This window comes from Odocoileus virginianus, unplaced genomic scaffold, assembly GCF_023699985.2.
Source record: "Odocoileus virginianus isolate 20LAN1187 ecotype Illinois unplaced genomic scaffold, Ovbor_1.2 Unplaced_Scaffold_5, whole genome shotgun sequence".
Taxonomy (NCBI): Eukaryota; Metazoa; Chordata; class Mammalia; order Artiodactyla; family Cervidae; genus Odocoileus; species Odocoileus virginianus.
Genome location: NW_027224267.1, coordinates 2493410 through 2508044, shown reverse-complemented (window position 1 = coordinate 2508044; position 14635 = coordinate 2493410). Strand labels below are relative to the sequence as shown.

Below are 14635 nucleotides of genomic sequence, written 5' to 3'. Positions count from 1 at the left end.
TTAAAGCATAAAGAATACCCCTGTGTCCAGACTAATGGACAAATGATAACAGAAAGAAGGAAGTAGTATAGTAATCTCTGGTGCAGCCCCGTCCCCACTACATGGAGACCGGCGTCCACCCAGCGGCTCTTCTAAGAGCACTTTGCAAAAAGCTCTCCGTGGGCTCTGCCGGCCCCACGCCCAGCCTTGCTCTCAGCCCCACAGTGCAGTCCAGCACTGCTGGCCTCAGGCCCTGCCAGGCCCCCTCTCACTCCCCCTTTCTCCCCTGAGCGTCCCCCTACCTCCCCCTCTGCACAGAGGACTGTGGGCTGAACCCCGCTGAGGCCCCGGGGCCTCCTCGCTCAGGGACAAAGCAGTCTCCCGTCCTGGAGGCAATTCCTCTCCTGTGTGGCCGGGGCAGAGTCCACCTACAGGCTTGGCTGACCGACTGCTGGGACTCCCTGACCCTGCTGTACATTCACGATCCACCCCTGCTCCTTCTAGAGAAGGCTGGAGGCGGCTTCTAAGGCGGAGCGGTGATGCCGAGTTTGTGGGTGGTCACAGCCCTGGGCCTGAGGGCAAGGCCCCGGCCTCCCATAGGGTCCTGGCCTCCCTGCCCGCAGCTCCACACATTCACAGCTCTGACCCACAAGCACAAAGCCCTGGGTCCTCTCCCTCAAGGTACCCAGGTGCCCATGGCACCACGTGCCTCTGTCCTGAGAGATGCCTGGGCACGCACAGGCACCCCGGAGGGCGGGCGGGGAGCTGGCGGGGGCGCCCTGGCTGGCAGCGCACGAGGGTACCTGGCCACGTCGAGTCTCGCAGTTGTGCAGGTAGCTCAAGTGGTAGATCTTCAAGTTTAATGTCCCGAAGTTCAGATATTTCAGGAAAACCTGAAACAGAGGTTGTGACAGCAACAGTTAAAAACCCCGGCTTTCAGACGCATGCCCAGGTGTGTGTTTGCGGAGATGCTCAGTGGTGGAGAGCGGGGACCACACACTGCACCGACCTCGCCCCCGGGCTGACTGGCAGCAGACGAGCAGGTGAGCCCCCGGGGCCGCATGAGGAGAGCGGCCACGCAGACACTGCCCCCAGGCACAGGCGTGCACGCCGGAGGGCCCCCTGACACTCACGTCTTCATCTTCACTTGTGAAACATGGGCCATCCAGCTTGTTCACAGCCATGATCACAGCCACAACATCTTTGCCGTTCATGATGGGTGTGGCCAGGATGTTCCTCGTTACATAGTTGGTCAGTTCATCCGCGAAGGAGCTGAAGTGGGGGCACTACGAGACAAGAGGAGAGAAGGGAGAGGCCGTCGCTCTGTGGACCTGGAGTGCTGGTCCCCTTGTCCCTGGGGGTCACGGCTAAGCTGCCCAGGCCAGTGCTAAGACCCAGGGGGCCACGCCCTGGGTATCAGGAGCCTGGGAAGCACACGCAGACATGGTCAATGGCCTGCGCTTGGGGTTCCAGCTTGGCTCAGTCCTTATCACCCCATCTCAGAGCCGACGCCCCCAGCTCCTGAACTGCAGACTGCAGAGCTTGGCTGTGAGCAGGCCCAGTGCCTCCACATTTGCTTCCATCTGGCTAACTGGCCTTCCAGACGCCTCTTGAGTCTGTCTAGTCCAGGCGTCCGTTAGCCCCTCCTGGTCCGGGCTGTAGTCTCCTCCTGCCCTCAGCCACCCTGAGCCTGCTCCCACACTCAGGACCTGTCTGCCAGCCCCATGGACCTCCTGGGCCCCTGCTCAAGCAGGCGTCTGCTCCACGGGGTTTCTTGCCCCCACAATGAGACCTCTGTCCTTGCCTTGTCCCCAGGGCAGGTTCCCTCAGTCTTGGAGTTGCTCTTCAGGGCCTCTCCCTGGTCAGGGACCGGTTGATGGGAACAGCTCATCTGAACTTTGTTCTGGTCCAGTTGCCCTTTGCATCCTGGACCTCACGCCCAGAAACACCTGCCCGCCCGTCCCCTTTCCAAGGATTGGCAACCACACACGAGCCCAGAGAGGGGAACTAGGCCTTATCGCCCTGTCCCTCAGACCCAGCCAGGCCCTGGGACTTCTTTAAAGTGCCCCCAACTCTGTGCCTACTGCCCAGACCCCGTCGTCGGTCAGTCATCGCAGCATCCCCAGGCCCGCCTGCCTCCTGGTCCACCCGTGCTCCGCATGGCTTGCCCAGTCCTACCCTCCTCGCTCGTCCAGGCCATCCAGTTTCCTGGGAGTTTCCCCACACAGCAACTGCCCCCCACAACATAGTCTAGATGCCTCAGTGACGCGGGTTCAGAGACTCTGGCATTGCTGGCCACCACCACTCTCCCCTGCGTTCGACCTCTGCCCGCTGTCTCCCCACTAGCCCTCAGTTCTCAGCAGCCACCTGGCGGCACCCCCACTGGCCACTTGGACCAGAACCTCAGAACCAACAGCACAGGTGTGGGTCGGGGTTTGGGGGGTGGAGGCTCACAGAGGGGAGAGGCAAGATGAAGTGGGGGGAGGGGGAGGGAGGAGCAGTGGGGCTCTCGGTGCAGCCCTCCAACTCCTGCAGGATGTTTTCCTGGTAATTTACGCTCTGGACCCTCCGACTCATGGGTGACCCATTTCCTAAAAAGGAAGTGAACATGAAGCTAATCCCAGAGATTAGCATATTCAGGTCGCTAGACCAAGGCTTGTTTGAGGAGATAAGTTAAGAGGATTGCAGTCTGGAGCCAGGGGCCTGGGGGCCTGTCCACAAATTTGTCTTCGTCTCGAGGGATGAGGGGTTGCGGCTGCCGTGGCAGCGGCCTGTCCCTGTGGGCGCCTCCCTCTGGACACTTCGCATCAAGGGAGGGGGCGGAGCCACTCCCAGGCGAGATCTGTGACCCTCCCGAGGTGGTGGGGAGGACAAAGAGGCCGCCAGCCCTTCCTGTGCCCACCATGGGCCCCTCCCCACACTCCTCGCAGGTGTCCACCCCAATCCTGCCCTTCGTCCTCTGGGAGCCCTGGGCCAGCTTCTTTTTTTAAATTTTTTTTCTGGCCGGGACACTTTTGGATCTCCTCCCCCACCAGGGACTGAATCCCAGGCCACAGCAGAGAAAGTGCAGGGTTCTAACCACTAGGCGAGCAGGGAAACTGGACCAATTTCTGAACCGCCAAGCTTGCCTACCCCGGCAGGTGGTGCGGTCTCTGATGAGGCTGCAAGCTCAGGGCTCCGGGATCCAGCAGCCTCGCCTTCCTGGGCCTCCACACCGGTCCCTGCCCAGAGCTCTTCCTGCCTGAATCCCGCCCAGGGAGTCGCGCCTCAAGGGGCAGCAGGCGCCCTCCCTGCCACCTCAGGCCTCCCCCGGCAAACTCTGAGCTGACTCTGCTCCGCTCGCTGCCCCCTGAAACCCGAACACCCCCGGGGCCTGTGGATCCCACCTCCACCACGTCCTGGATGTTCACCATCTTCTTGGTCTGCGCCACGTGGCCCACGACCCCGATGTCCAGCGGGAAGACGATCTCGGAGTCGGGAGGCACCAGGCAGTCCTCCAGAACGCTGTCGGGCTGCACGCTGAAGAGACGGGTGGCGAGCTCAGCCACACCGTTACGCTGGCGGTACATGAAGAGGCTGCAGCGGTCGGCATGCAGGATGGAGCAGAGGCGCCGCAGGATCTTAAAGACCACGCGCTCCATGTTCACGCTCTCCTGCATGTCCTGCACCAGCTCGAACAGGGCCGCGCTCTCCTCCACCTGGCACAGCTCTCGGAAGCTGGCGCAGCCCTCAGGGCACCCGTCCTCACAGGCGCGAGCCACATCTTCCGGGCTCAGCTTCTTCCCAAAGTACTGGTCCGCGAAGCCGGGGTTCTGGTCCAGGAACCTGTGCACCTGCTCCTCACTGAGGCTCATGGTGTCCAGCCACCCGTCCGAGAGCAGCACCCGCCCCTGTGCACAGGGCCCTCCAGCAAACACTGTCATCAGCAAAGCCTGTCTTAGTGATGATTACCACACCAGCTGACCCACCCACGCCTGCCCTCCCTCCCCATGGGGCCCGGACCGCCTGCTTCCTGGGAACATAAGACCCCCTGCTTCCTGGGAACATAAGACCCCCTGAGCTGGGGGCTGCAGGGTAATAGCTCAGGGCCTTCTGCCTGTGGCAGGGGTCCTGGCATGGGGGCAGGCCCTTCCACCCATCCCCAGGGAGAGGTGATGGCACAAATGCCACAAGGGGCCACCCAAGGATCGGGGATGGTCCAGCAGCAGCCCCGGGTCTCCTGGGCCCCCAGACCTGGGCTCAGATGTGCTGGGCAGCGGGGCAGAGCTCTGCTCGGGGGGTGGGGGTGGACCCCTGAATGTGCTGCCCACCCTGGGGAAGGAAGCGGGGAGAGGGGAGGAGGGGTGGAGGAGGGGCCCCAGGAGGGGCTCTGCCCTGCCTCTCCTTCTCTTCGCACCAAGGAGGGGGCTATTCTCTGTCAAGAGCCCGCATCTCTAGTTAGGAGTGGTCTCCACGAGCACCCACCACACTCCTCTCTTCTCGGCCCAGCCCCCACTTGTTGGCACCCTTACTCAGGCTGCCACACAGAGCCCAGGGCGGCTCTACCAGCACCACCTGGTGTTATGGATGGGATCATGCCTGTGTGTCTGGGCCTCACACAGGGACCCGTGGGCTCAGACAGCAGCGGGGGCCTCTGGCTGAGCGCTGTGCCACCCTCCCTCCTCGAGGTCTGATCCCAATCTCCCTGCGAGCTGGGATGAGATGAAAACGCTTGGGTTACAACTGGAGGACTCACCCCAGGTCTGCCTGACTCTCCAGTTGCAGGAGTTCCCTTCACTTCCCTTCACACAAGAAACCATGTGCAGATACGTGCACATGCATGTGAGTGCATATGCTGGGTGTGCACGAGGATTCATGCATGTGAGTGGGCACGTGTGCTCAGGGACTGCAGCATGGTCAAGGGTAAGAGCTCTGGCCACCTTGGGACCAGCGTGCACATCACTCAGCAGAGTCGGGGGGGCTGGCATTCTGGGCTTGCCTTCTGCAGCAGCCAGAAGGGTGCTAAGCACCCTGGCCAGAGGTGGAAGCGGAGCAGTTTAGCTGGAGACCGAGTCACAGAAGGCCGGGAGGAGAAGGGCTTCAAGTTTCTTTGTCTTTCTCATGTTGCCATGTCTATGTCATTATCGTGCTCATAACTAGGAGGCAGGGCTGTGTGTGCTGAGCTGGTGGAAATGTGTGGACGTGACATGCATGTGTGGACATACATATGTGCACATGCGTGTGGGAGTGTGGCGCCAGCACCTCTGTGGTTGTACAAGCTTGCTCAGCACCAATCTCCATTCAGGGGGCCTTCCGTGTGGGCCCTGGGCGAGTGCCCGGCAGCTGCATCAGCCACAAAGGCCCAGCTGGCTGAGCTCAGGGCGCCAGCCTGGAGCCGCGCCGCCCGCCTCCACTTCTTCATGCAGCAGAGGCCTTTCAGGGCTGCACTGAGGGCCCCGCTCTCCCAAATTAGGGAGTGTGGCTGTGGCCGGGGGGCAGTGAGAGGTGGGGCGGGGGCACAGTTGCCGTGGGCTGGAGCTGCAGAGCTTGAACTGGGGCCCAGGCTGAGGGTCACCTCGCTCTAAATCCAGCCCAGGGCAGCTTCCAGGGCCCCCTCCCACCACAAGCTGGAGTTCAGCCCATGCTGGAACGGAGGGCCGTGCCCACAACGAGATGACCATCTGGCCAAACAGCCCAGAGGAGCTAGATTTCTGGGGGTGCATTTCCCAGGCCCTGCGCTCACCCCGCCGGGGGCCACTTACCTGTTTCTGCTTTTCCTCTCTCCGCCTCTGCAGGGCTGAGGAAAGGAGTGATTCTCCCCTGTGTGGGGGCAGAGGGCCTGGCCCTGGGCTCGGGGCACCGCTGCTGGAGGGTCTTGGTGAGTCCTCAGGGCAGAGCACACACGTGAGACTCCTGGTGGCAGTGGGTGGGCGTGAAGGGGGCCCACAGTGACTTGCTGGTGGGTTTTGCTGCCCCCTGAAGTGCTCGTAGGTATGGGAGCTGAGGCGTTAGTGCCTTGAGGAGCCCTGGGCACATGATGAAAGCGCCTGGCCAGCTCACCTACAGGGGGGCTCCTCCCCCTTCACTTCTCAATGCACCCACTGGTGGGTCCCAGGCTCTTGAGCAGCCCCAGGGGTGGACTCGATGCGATTAGATGTTCCATTTAGGGGAGCCTTTAAGGTGTGCAGAGAGGTGTGTCTGAGAGGCTCCTGTGGGCGCACCTGCAGACTCACCTTTGAGACGCACCGTGCGGCGCACACGTGCTGCTGCTCAGGCGCTCACTCGTGTCCGGCTCTGCGACCCCACGGACGGCAGCACGCCAGGCTCCCCTGTCCTTCACCATCTCCTGGAGCCAGCTCAAACTCATGTCATTGAGTCAGTGATGCCATCCAACCTTCTCATCTTCTGTCGTTCCTTTCTCCTCCTGCCTTCAATCTTTCCCAGCATTAGGGTCTTTTCCAGTGAGTTGGCTCTTCACATCAGGTGCCCAAAGTACTGGAGTTTCAGCTTCCCCATCAGTCCTTACAGTGAATGTTCAGGACTGATTTCCTTTAGGATGGACTGGTTGGATCTCCTTGCTGTCCAAGGGACTCTCAAGAGTCTTCTCCAACACCACAGTTCAAAAGCATCAATTCTTTGGTGCTCAACCTTCTTTATGGTCCAGCTCTCACATTCATACATGACTACTGGAAAAACCATAGCTTTGACTAGATGGACCTTTGCTGGCAAAGTAATGTCTCTGCTTTTTAATATGCTGTCTAGGTTGGTCATAGCTTTTCTTCCAAGGAGCAAGCATCTTTTAATTTCATGGCTGCAGTCACCATCTGCAGTGATTTTGGAGCCCAAGGAAATAAAGTCCCTCACTCTTTCCATTGTTTCCCCATCTATTTTCCATGAAGTGATGGGACTGGATGCCATGATCTTCTTTTTTTTGTTGTTGTTCAAAGGTCCATCAGGCACAGCAGGTAACTTCTCCACAGGTGAACTTGGAAGGTATTTGAGGAGATGTGGGATTGCCACTCCACCAGGTTCCTACTAATTTTACCTCATCATAGTGTGGGATTTTATCAGCAAGTCTGCCCCAGAGGCTGTGTAGTTATTACATGGAGAGAGTTCTAGGTCCTTGTCCCTAACTGTGGAGAGGGTGCAATTTCGTAAGGAGCAAGTGCCCTGAAATTAAAAAGAGGATGGAAAGGGTGAGGAAATTGGAGTTCACATTTCAAAATATCATTTACTTTGTGGTACAGAAAACCGACACAGCCATTAGGACCTTGTCCTTCCACAAGGTGAGTCACTGGAGGGATGAGGGGCAGGTGGCAATGTGGTAGGCAGAGGGGAGCTTCGGTGGCTCGGACCCAGGCTGGGGTGGGCATGCACCCCTGCCTGCACCCACTGCCTGACACCAGGGCAGACTCTGGCCAGCGAGCCTCTTGCTGTGCTTCTCTGGGTGAGAAATGGAACCAGAAGGCGTGGGGCTCAGGCATGGTGCACAGGGACAGCTCGCGGGGTAGGGCAGGCAGGGACATGGAGAGAGCAGAGGTCCCCCTTGGGGGCCTGGAGGGAGCGGGTGTGGGGCTGGAAGAGTGGGTGGGGTGAGGGAGCCGCTCTGAGTCTGTGCTGGTCTGGGCAGTGGTGTCAGAAGATGAAACCTCTTCCCTCTCTGCTGAGTAGCACAGACTTGGGCCTTGATGCGCTGGAGCCTGCAGTGTGGAGTGGGGACCTACACCCTTCCAGGGGCACGGCTGGAGCGCAACAGCATGAGCCGCGTGGGACACAGAGGGCAGACACAGCAGCAGGAGGCAGGATGTGCTTCCTCCAAAGACGGTCGGGACACCCCGGGCCCCGCCCTGCAGGGTCTGCAGAGCCCCAGGGAGACTAAGGATGACTGCGGCCCCTTACGAGCCCACCCCCGTGGCAGGGGCAGTGGTGGTGCCCATGGAGAGGCTGAGTCTCCGGGTGGGCCAGAGGCTGGTCTTCCAGCCTCAGTCACCTGCCAGCTGACCATGGCTGCAATGTGACTGCAGGCAAGACTGGCAGAAGTGCCCAGCTCAGCCCAGCCCGAATGACTGACCCACAGACCATGAGACACGAAGCTGTTTAAACCACTAAGATTTGGGGCATCTGGTCCTGTCCTGCGTGGCTGATTCGCTAAGTAGAGCCCAGGGCAAGCACCTCACAGGAGAGACGCAGTCCCGGGGTAGCAGGCTGGGCAGAGAGCACGCCCTGGTTCACCAGGAGCCAGAGACGCAGCTGGCCAGGCAGCAGGTGCGACCACTCGGCCCCGGGCCCTGGCACAGCTGAGGAAGGGGGACGTGGTCATGGCCTTCCCTCCAACCTCCCCTCCCCACTGGCTACAGTCTGCCTCATGGGGTGTGGGTGCCCCAGCCTGCAGGGGTGTCCCAGCCCACAGTGGCAGCCACTCAGAAACTTGGGTGGCCTGCTGCCCTCCAGGGTGGCAGAAGTGGCAGGAGAAGCAGCCAAGGGGGACTGTGTCCACCCCTAGCTCCAGGCGCATGGTCAGGGGGCTGAGGTGGACCGGAGGCAGGGCCTGGGGCACAACCTCGGGGCCACAGCAGGGTCTGAGGCAGTGCTCCCGTGGGTCAGCACTGAACAGGAGGCAGCTCTCCAACTGACATTGAGCATGTGAGAACTGACACTGTTGGAGAGCCAGCAACAGCGAGAATCACGCCACCACCTCCCTGGAGGAGTTGGTGGGTCCAGCAGAGACGCAGCTGCACTCGCTAGAGCCATACTGTGCCAGGAGCTTTGCCCTCCCTCCAGACTGCCTTCTCTCTGCACACATGTCCAAGCCAGCGATTCTGTACTCGGACTCAGGGCACGGGTCATTTCTGGCCTGCTATTACTTTTTAGGGGCTGCACAGAATTCCATTTTGTGGAGTTTCCCCGACTTACTTAGTCTCCTGTTCATGGACACTTAGGAGGTTTCTGTTTGGGTTTTGAGGGGAGGTAAATGCTGCAGATGGTGACTGCAGCCATGAAATTAAAAGACTCTTGCTCCTTGGAAGAAAAGCTATGACCAACCTAGACAGCATATTAAAAAGCAGAGACATTACTTTGCCAACAAAGGTCCATCTAGTCAAAGCTATGGTTTTTCCAGTAGTCATGTATGAATGTGAGAGTTGGACCATAAAGAAAGCTGAGCGCCGAAGAATTGATGCTTTTGAACTGTGGTGTTGGAGAAAACTCTTGAGAGTCCCTTGGACTGCAAGGAGATCCAACCAGTCCATCCTAAAGGAAATCAGTCCTGAATATTCATTGGAAAGACTGATGCTGAAGCTGAAACTCCAATACTTTGGCCACCTGATGTGAAGAACTGACTCATTGGAGAAGACCCTGATGCTGGGAAAGATTGAGGGCAGGAGGAGAAGGGACAACAGAGGATGAGATGGTTGGATGGCATCACCAACTCTATGGGCATGAGTTTGAGTAAGCTCTGGAAGGGACAGGGAAGCCTGGCGTGCTGCAGTCCGTGGGGTCACAGAGTTGGACACGACCGAGTGACTGAACTGAATTGACTGAAATGCTGCCTGTTCTCCACCCCAGTCCTGGAACAGCAGAGAGTTAGAATGGAGGGAATGTCACCTTTGCTGCCAGCCCTCCAGAGAAGGTGTGACTTTAGGTAGTGCCAGGTGGCCTTGCTAACACTGCCTGCCTCCCTGGCCAGAGCTGGGAGCAGCCCACACTCACCGAGGCCATTACCTACATGGATCCAGGGGCAGAGGGCAGAAGAGATGGAATCCTTCAAGTTTACAGAATTTTAACAGCTTCGCTTAACTCAATCAGAAAAGGACCTGTGGCTATGACTGCAACCAAGTAGCATTCCACCTCCATGTGGTGGGTTGAGGGGTTCACAGGAGAGCTTCTGGGGGCAGGGAAGTAGGACCAGGCATCCCCCTCGTACCACAGGGCTTGGTCTTTTTTAAAACTGTAAAGAAGGCCCTAGTGGATCAATGTCTGCCTTTTGTTTTTTTTAGCCTGGAATCTGTGAAAGGGGATCTATTTGGAAATAGTCTTCACAGTGATAGTCGCTCAGTTGTGTCTCTTTGTGACCCCATGAACTGCAGCCTGCCAGGCTCCTCTGTCCATAGAATTCTCCAGGCAAGAATACTGGAGTGGGTTGCCATTTCCTCCTCCAGGGGATCTTCCCGACCTCGGGATTGAACCTGGGTCTCTTGCGTTGGCAGCAGATTCTTCACCTTCTGAGTCATCAGTGAAACCCTCTACAGTCTTTGCAGATGTAACCCAGTTAAGATGAGCTCTACTGGATTCAGTTCAGTTCAGTCCAGTCGCTCAGTTGTGTCTGACTCTTTGCGACCCCATGGACTGCAGCACGCAAGGCCTCCCTGTCCATCACCAACTCCCGGAGTCCACTCAAACTCATGTCCATCAAGTCAGTGATGCCATCCAACCATCTAATCCTCTGTCATCCCCTTCTCCTCCCACCCTCGATTTTTCCCAGCATCAGGATCTTTTCAAATGAGTCAGTTCTTTGCATCACGTGGCCAAAGTAGTAGAGCTTCAGCTTCAGCATCAGTCCTTCCAATGAATATTCAGGACTGATCTCCTTTAGGATGGACTGGCTGGATCTCCTTGCAGTCCAAGGGACTCTCAAGAGTCTTCTCCAACACCACAGTTCAAAAGCATCAATTCTTTGGCGCTCAGCTTTCTTTATGGTCCAACTCTCACATCCATACATGACTACTGGAAAAATCATAGCTTTGACTAGATGGACCTTTGTTGGCAAAGTAATGTCTCTGCTTTTTATTATGCTGTCTAGGTTGGTCATAGTTCTTCTTTCAAGGAGGAAGCATTTTTTAATGTCATGGCTGCAGTCACCATCTGCAGCGATTTTGGAGCCCCCCAAAATAAAATCTGCCACTGTTTCCCTATCTATTTGCCATGAAGTGATGGGACCGAATGCCATGATCTTAGTTTTCTGAATGTTGAGCTTTAAGCCAACTTTTTCACTCTCTCTTTCACTTTCATCAAGAGGCTCTTTAATTCCTCTTCACTTTCTGCCATAAGGGTGGTGTCATCTGCATATCTGAGGTTATTGATATTTCTCCCGGCAATCTTGATTCCAGCTTGTGCTTTGTCCAGCCCAGCGTTTCTCATGATGTATTCTGCATAGAAGTTAAATAAGAAGGGTGAGAATATACAGCCTTGATGTACTCCTTTTCTACTGGATTAGGTGTTGTCTTTATAAGAAAAGGTACAGAGGAAGACATTCATGGATGGAGACAGAGGCTGGGTGATTTATCTACAAACGAAGAGACACCAAGGACTGCCAACCACCACCAGGGGTTGGAGAGAGTCCTGGAATGGATTCCCCTGAGGCCTAGACTCCTAGCCTCCAGAACTGAGAGATAATGAACTGTGGAAGCCTCTACTTTGTGAACTGGGTGAGGGCAGCCCAAGGAGGCGAACACAGGTGGTGAGCCATGTGCAGCCGTGAGCTATAGTTTGCTGGTCTAAACCAGCTACAGCCTTGTCCTAGGGCCAGAGGCTGGCAGGGATCAGCTTGGAGCCACCGACGGCTGCCACCGAGGAGAGGGAGGCAGCCAGGCCATGCCGGCCAGTCACGACGCCCTCCTCCTGGGCATGCACAGTGGCTGCCCGACCTGGCCGTCCTGGGAAAGGCAAGCGTGAGGGCAGGGTCAAGGCCACAGGAGGGAAGAGCTGAGGACGTGAATGGAACCTGGAGTCCACCCTCCTCAACAGGTGTTGGTTCAGTCCTTTGAGCAGCTTTTCTGAAGCTGTAGGGGATGTTCAACTGTTATTGCATGAACCAGGGCTCCTCAGAGAAACAGACCAGTAGGTTCTGGGGCCCGAGTGTGACTCTCAGAGTGGGGCCCACCATGGGAAGTGTCTGCATGAACAGAGAACAAGCTAAAAGGATGGGCCCTAACTTCAGAGGGGATGTGAGACTGACTGAGACAGAAAACTCAGGCGATGACCACAGATGCAAGGGCCAAGAGGACACTGAAAAGTCCTGTGATCAAATATTCTGGTTCAAAGGATTTGTCTGCCCAGAAGAAACTGTGACTGCAAGTTAGATAACAAATACGGAGTTGGGATAAAGTCCCACTGCCCAGCAGGGGTCATAAAGCAGTGGCTGATGGTCTGGTAAGAGGATTAAACTTCATCAGCTCCATCCCTGCAATTGACCTCAGGCAACTGACCTGTGGCTTTGGCTAATGGAATGTGGGAGTGATACCAGGGTGCTTGGCTTTCCCCTATCAACAGAGCCCAGACAAGAAGTTCAGGCAAGGCTTTACTGGGGTCCCTGCTACAGCAGAGAGGAGTGAAAACAGACAAGCTCTCAAGAAAAAGAAATGCAAAAAAGCAAAATGGCTGTCTGAGGAGGCCATTTGTAAATACCTGAGAAAAGAAGAGACGCTAAAGACCGAGGAGAAAAGGAAAGATAAACCCATCTGAATGCAGAGTTCCAAAGAATACCAAGGAAACATAAGAAAGCCTTCCTAAGTGATCAATGCAAAGAAATAGAAGAAAACAATAGAATGAGAAAGACTAGAGACCTCTTCGGGAAAATTAGAGATAATGTACCAAGGGAACATTTTATGCAAAGATGGGCACAATAAAGGACAGAAATGGTATGGACCTAACAGAAGCAGAAGATATTAAGAAGAGGTGGCAAGAATACACAGAAGAACTATACAAAAAAGATCTTAATGACCCAGATAACCATGATGGTATGATCACTCACCTAGAGCCAGACATCCTGGAGTGTGAAGTCAAGTGGGCCTTAGGAAGCATCACTATGAACAAAGCTAGTGGAGGTGATGGAATTCCAGTTGAGCTATTTCAAATCCTAAAAGATAATGCTATTAAAGTGCTGCACTAATAGGCCAGCAAATTTGGAAAACTCAGCAGTGGCCGCAGGACTGGAAAAGGTCAGTTTTCGTACCAAGCCCAAAGAAAGGCAATACCAGAGGATGCTCAAACTACCATACAATCACACTCATCTGAAATCTTAGCAAAGAAATGATCAAAATTCTCCGAGTGAGGCTTCAATAATACATGAACTGAGAACTTCCAGATGTTCAAGTTGGATTTAGAAAAGGCAGAAGAACCAGAGATCAAATTGCCAACATCCATTGGATCATCAAAAAAGCAAGAGAGTTCCAGAAAAACATCTACTTCTGCTTTATTGACTATGCCAAAGTTTTTGACTGTGTGGATCATAACAAACTGGAAAATTCTTAAAGAGATGGGAATACCAGACCACCTTACCTACCTCTTGAGAAATCTGTATGCAGGTCAAGAGCAACAGTTAAAACCGGACATGGAACAACGGACTTGTTCCATATTGGGAAAAGAGTACGTCAAGGCTGTATGTTGTCACCCTTCTACGCAGAATACATCATGTGAAATGCCGAACTGGATGAAGTAGAAGCTGGAATCAAGATTGCCAGGAGAAATATCAATAACCTCAGATATGCAGATGACACCACCCTTATGGCAGAAAGTGAAGAGGAACTAAAGAGCCTCTTAATGAAAGTGAAAGAGGAGAGTGAAAAATCTGGCTTAAAACTCAACATTCAGAAAACTAAGATCATTGCATCTTGGTCCCATCCCTTCATGGCAAATAGATGGGGAAACATCGGAAACAGTGTCTGACTTTATTTTTCTGGGCTCCAAAATCACTGCAGATGGTGACTGCAGCCATGAAATTAAAGATGCTTGCTCCTTGGAAGAAAAGCTATGACCAACCTAGATAGCATATTAAAAAGCAGAGACATCACTTTGTTGACAAAGATCCATCTAGTCAAAGCTGTGGTTTTTCCAGTAGTCATGTATGGATGTGAGAGTTGGACCACAAAGAAGGCTGAGCACCAAAAAATTGATGCTTTTGAGCTGTGGTGTTGGAGAGGACTCTCGAGAGTCCCTTGGACTGCAAGGAGATCCAGCCAGTCCATCCTAAAGGAGGTCAGTCCTGAATATTCATTGGAAGGACTGATGCTGAAGCTGAAGCTCTAATACTTTGGCCACCTGATGCAAAGAACTGACTCATTGGGAAAGACCCTGATGCTGGGAAAGATTGAGGGCAGGAGGAGAAGGGGACGACAGAGGATGAGATGGTTGGATGGCATCACCAACTCAATGGACTTGAGTTTGAGCAAGCTCCAGGAGTTGGTGATGAACAGAAAAGCCTGACGTGCTGCAGTCCATGGGGTTGCAAAGAGTTGAACACCACTGAGGATCTGAAACTGACTGATGCATCTCACTTTCTCCCTGGGGAACGTTCCCTGGTGAGCTTGTTCCTTATATGGGGTGAGGGTAGGGGTGTGTCCAGGGGTTGGGCCGGCCGGTGGTTGAGGTGATTTGCCCTTTGGTGATGTTGAGTGCAGGGGACATCTGTGCTCTGCTTTTGCTCTTGACCCCCTGTTTTTGCTTCTGGCTATTCAGAAATGGCAGTTGGATTTTTTTTTTTTTTTGGTCTTTTGGTAACTTTTGTTCAGAATTTGGCCCAATTGTGCAGGTATGTGGTTATTTTTGGCCCTATGCATTTTTTTTTTTTTTGTATTTTGTTGCTGGAGGAGAGGTGTGTCCGGGTGCAAGTATGGCAGCAAAGGGACCCAGGTCCCAGCCTGTCTCAGGAGGAAGCAAGAAAGGCCCTTCTAAACAGCCCTGG

The 14635-nt window shown here is 55.0% G+C and overlaps 1 protein-coding gene across 1 annotated transcript in view; it reads right to left on the bottom strand.

Moving 5' to 3' along the window:
- PDE6B (phosphodiesterase 6B) overlaps positions 1 to 3833 on the bottom strand; it is a 29395-nt gene extending 25562 nt beyond the window's left edge. The window contains exons 1-3 of the mRNA XM_020901364.2: positions 3366 to 3833; positions 1113 to 1265; positions 783 to 872 (exon numbers count right to left, since the gene is read on the bottom strand). Coding sequence (XP_020757023.1) covers positions 783 to 872; positions 1113 to 1265; positions 3366 to 3833 — 711 coding nt within the window. The remainder of the gene's footprint in view (positions 1 to 782; positions 873 to 1112; positions 1266 to 3365) is intronic.
- Positions 3834 to 14635: the final 10802 nt, after the last annotated feature.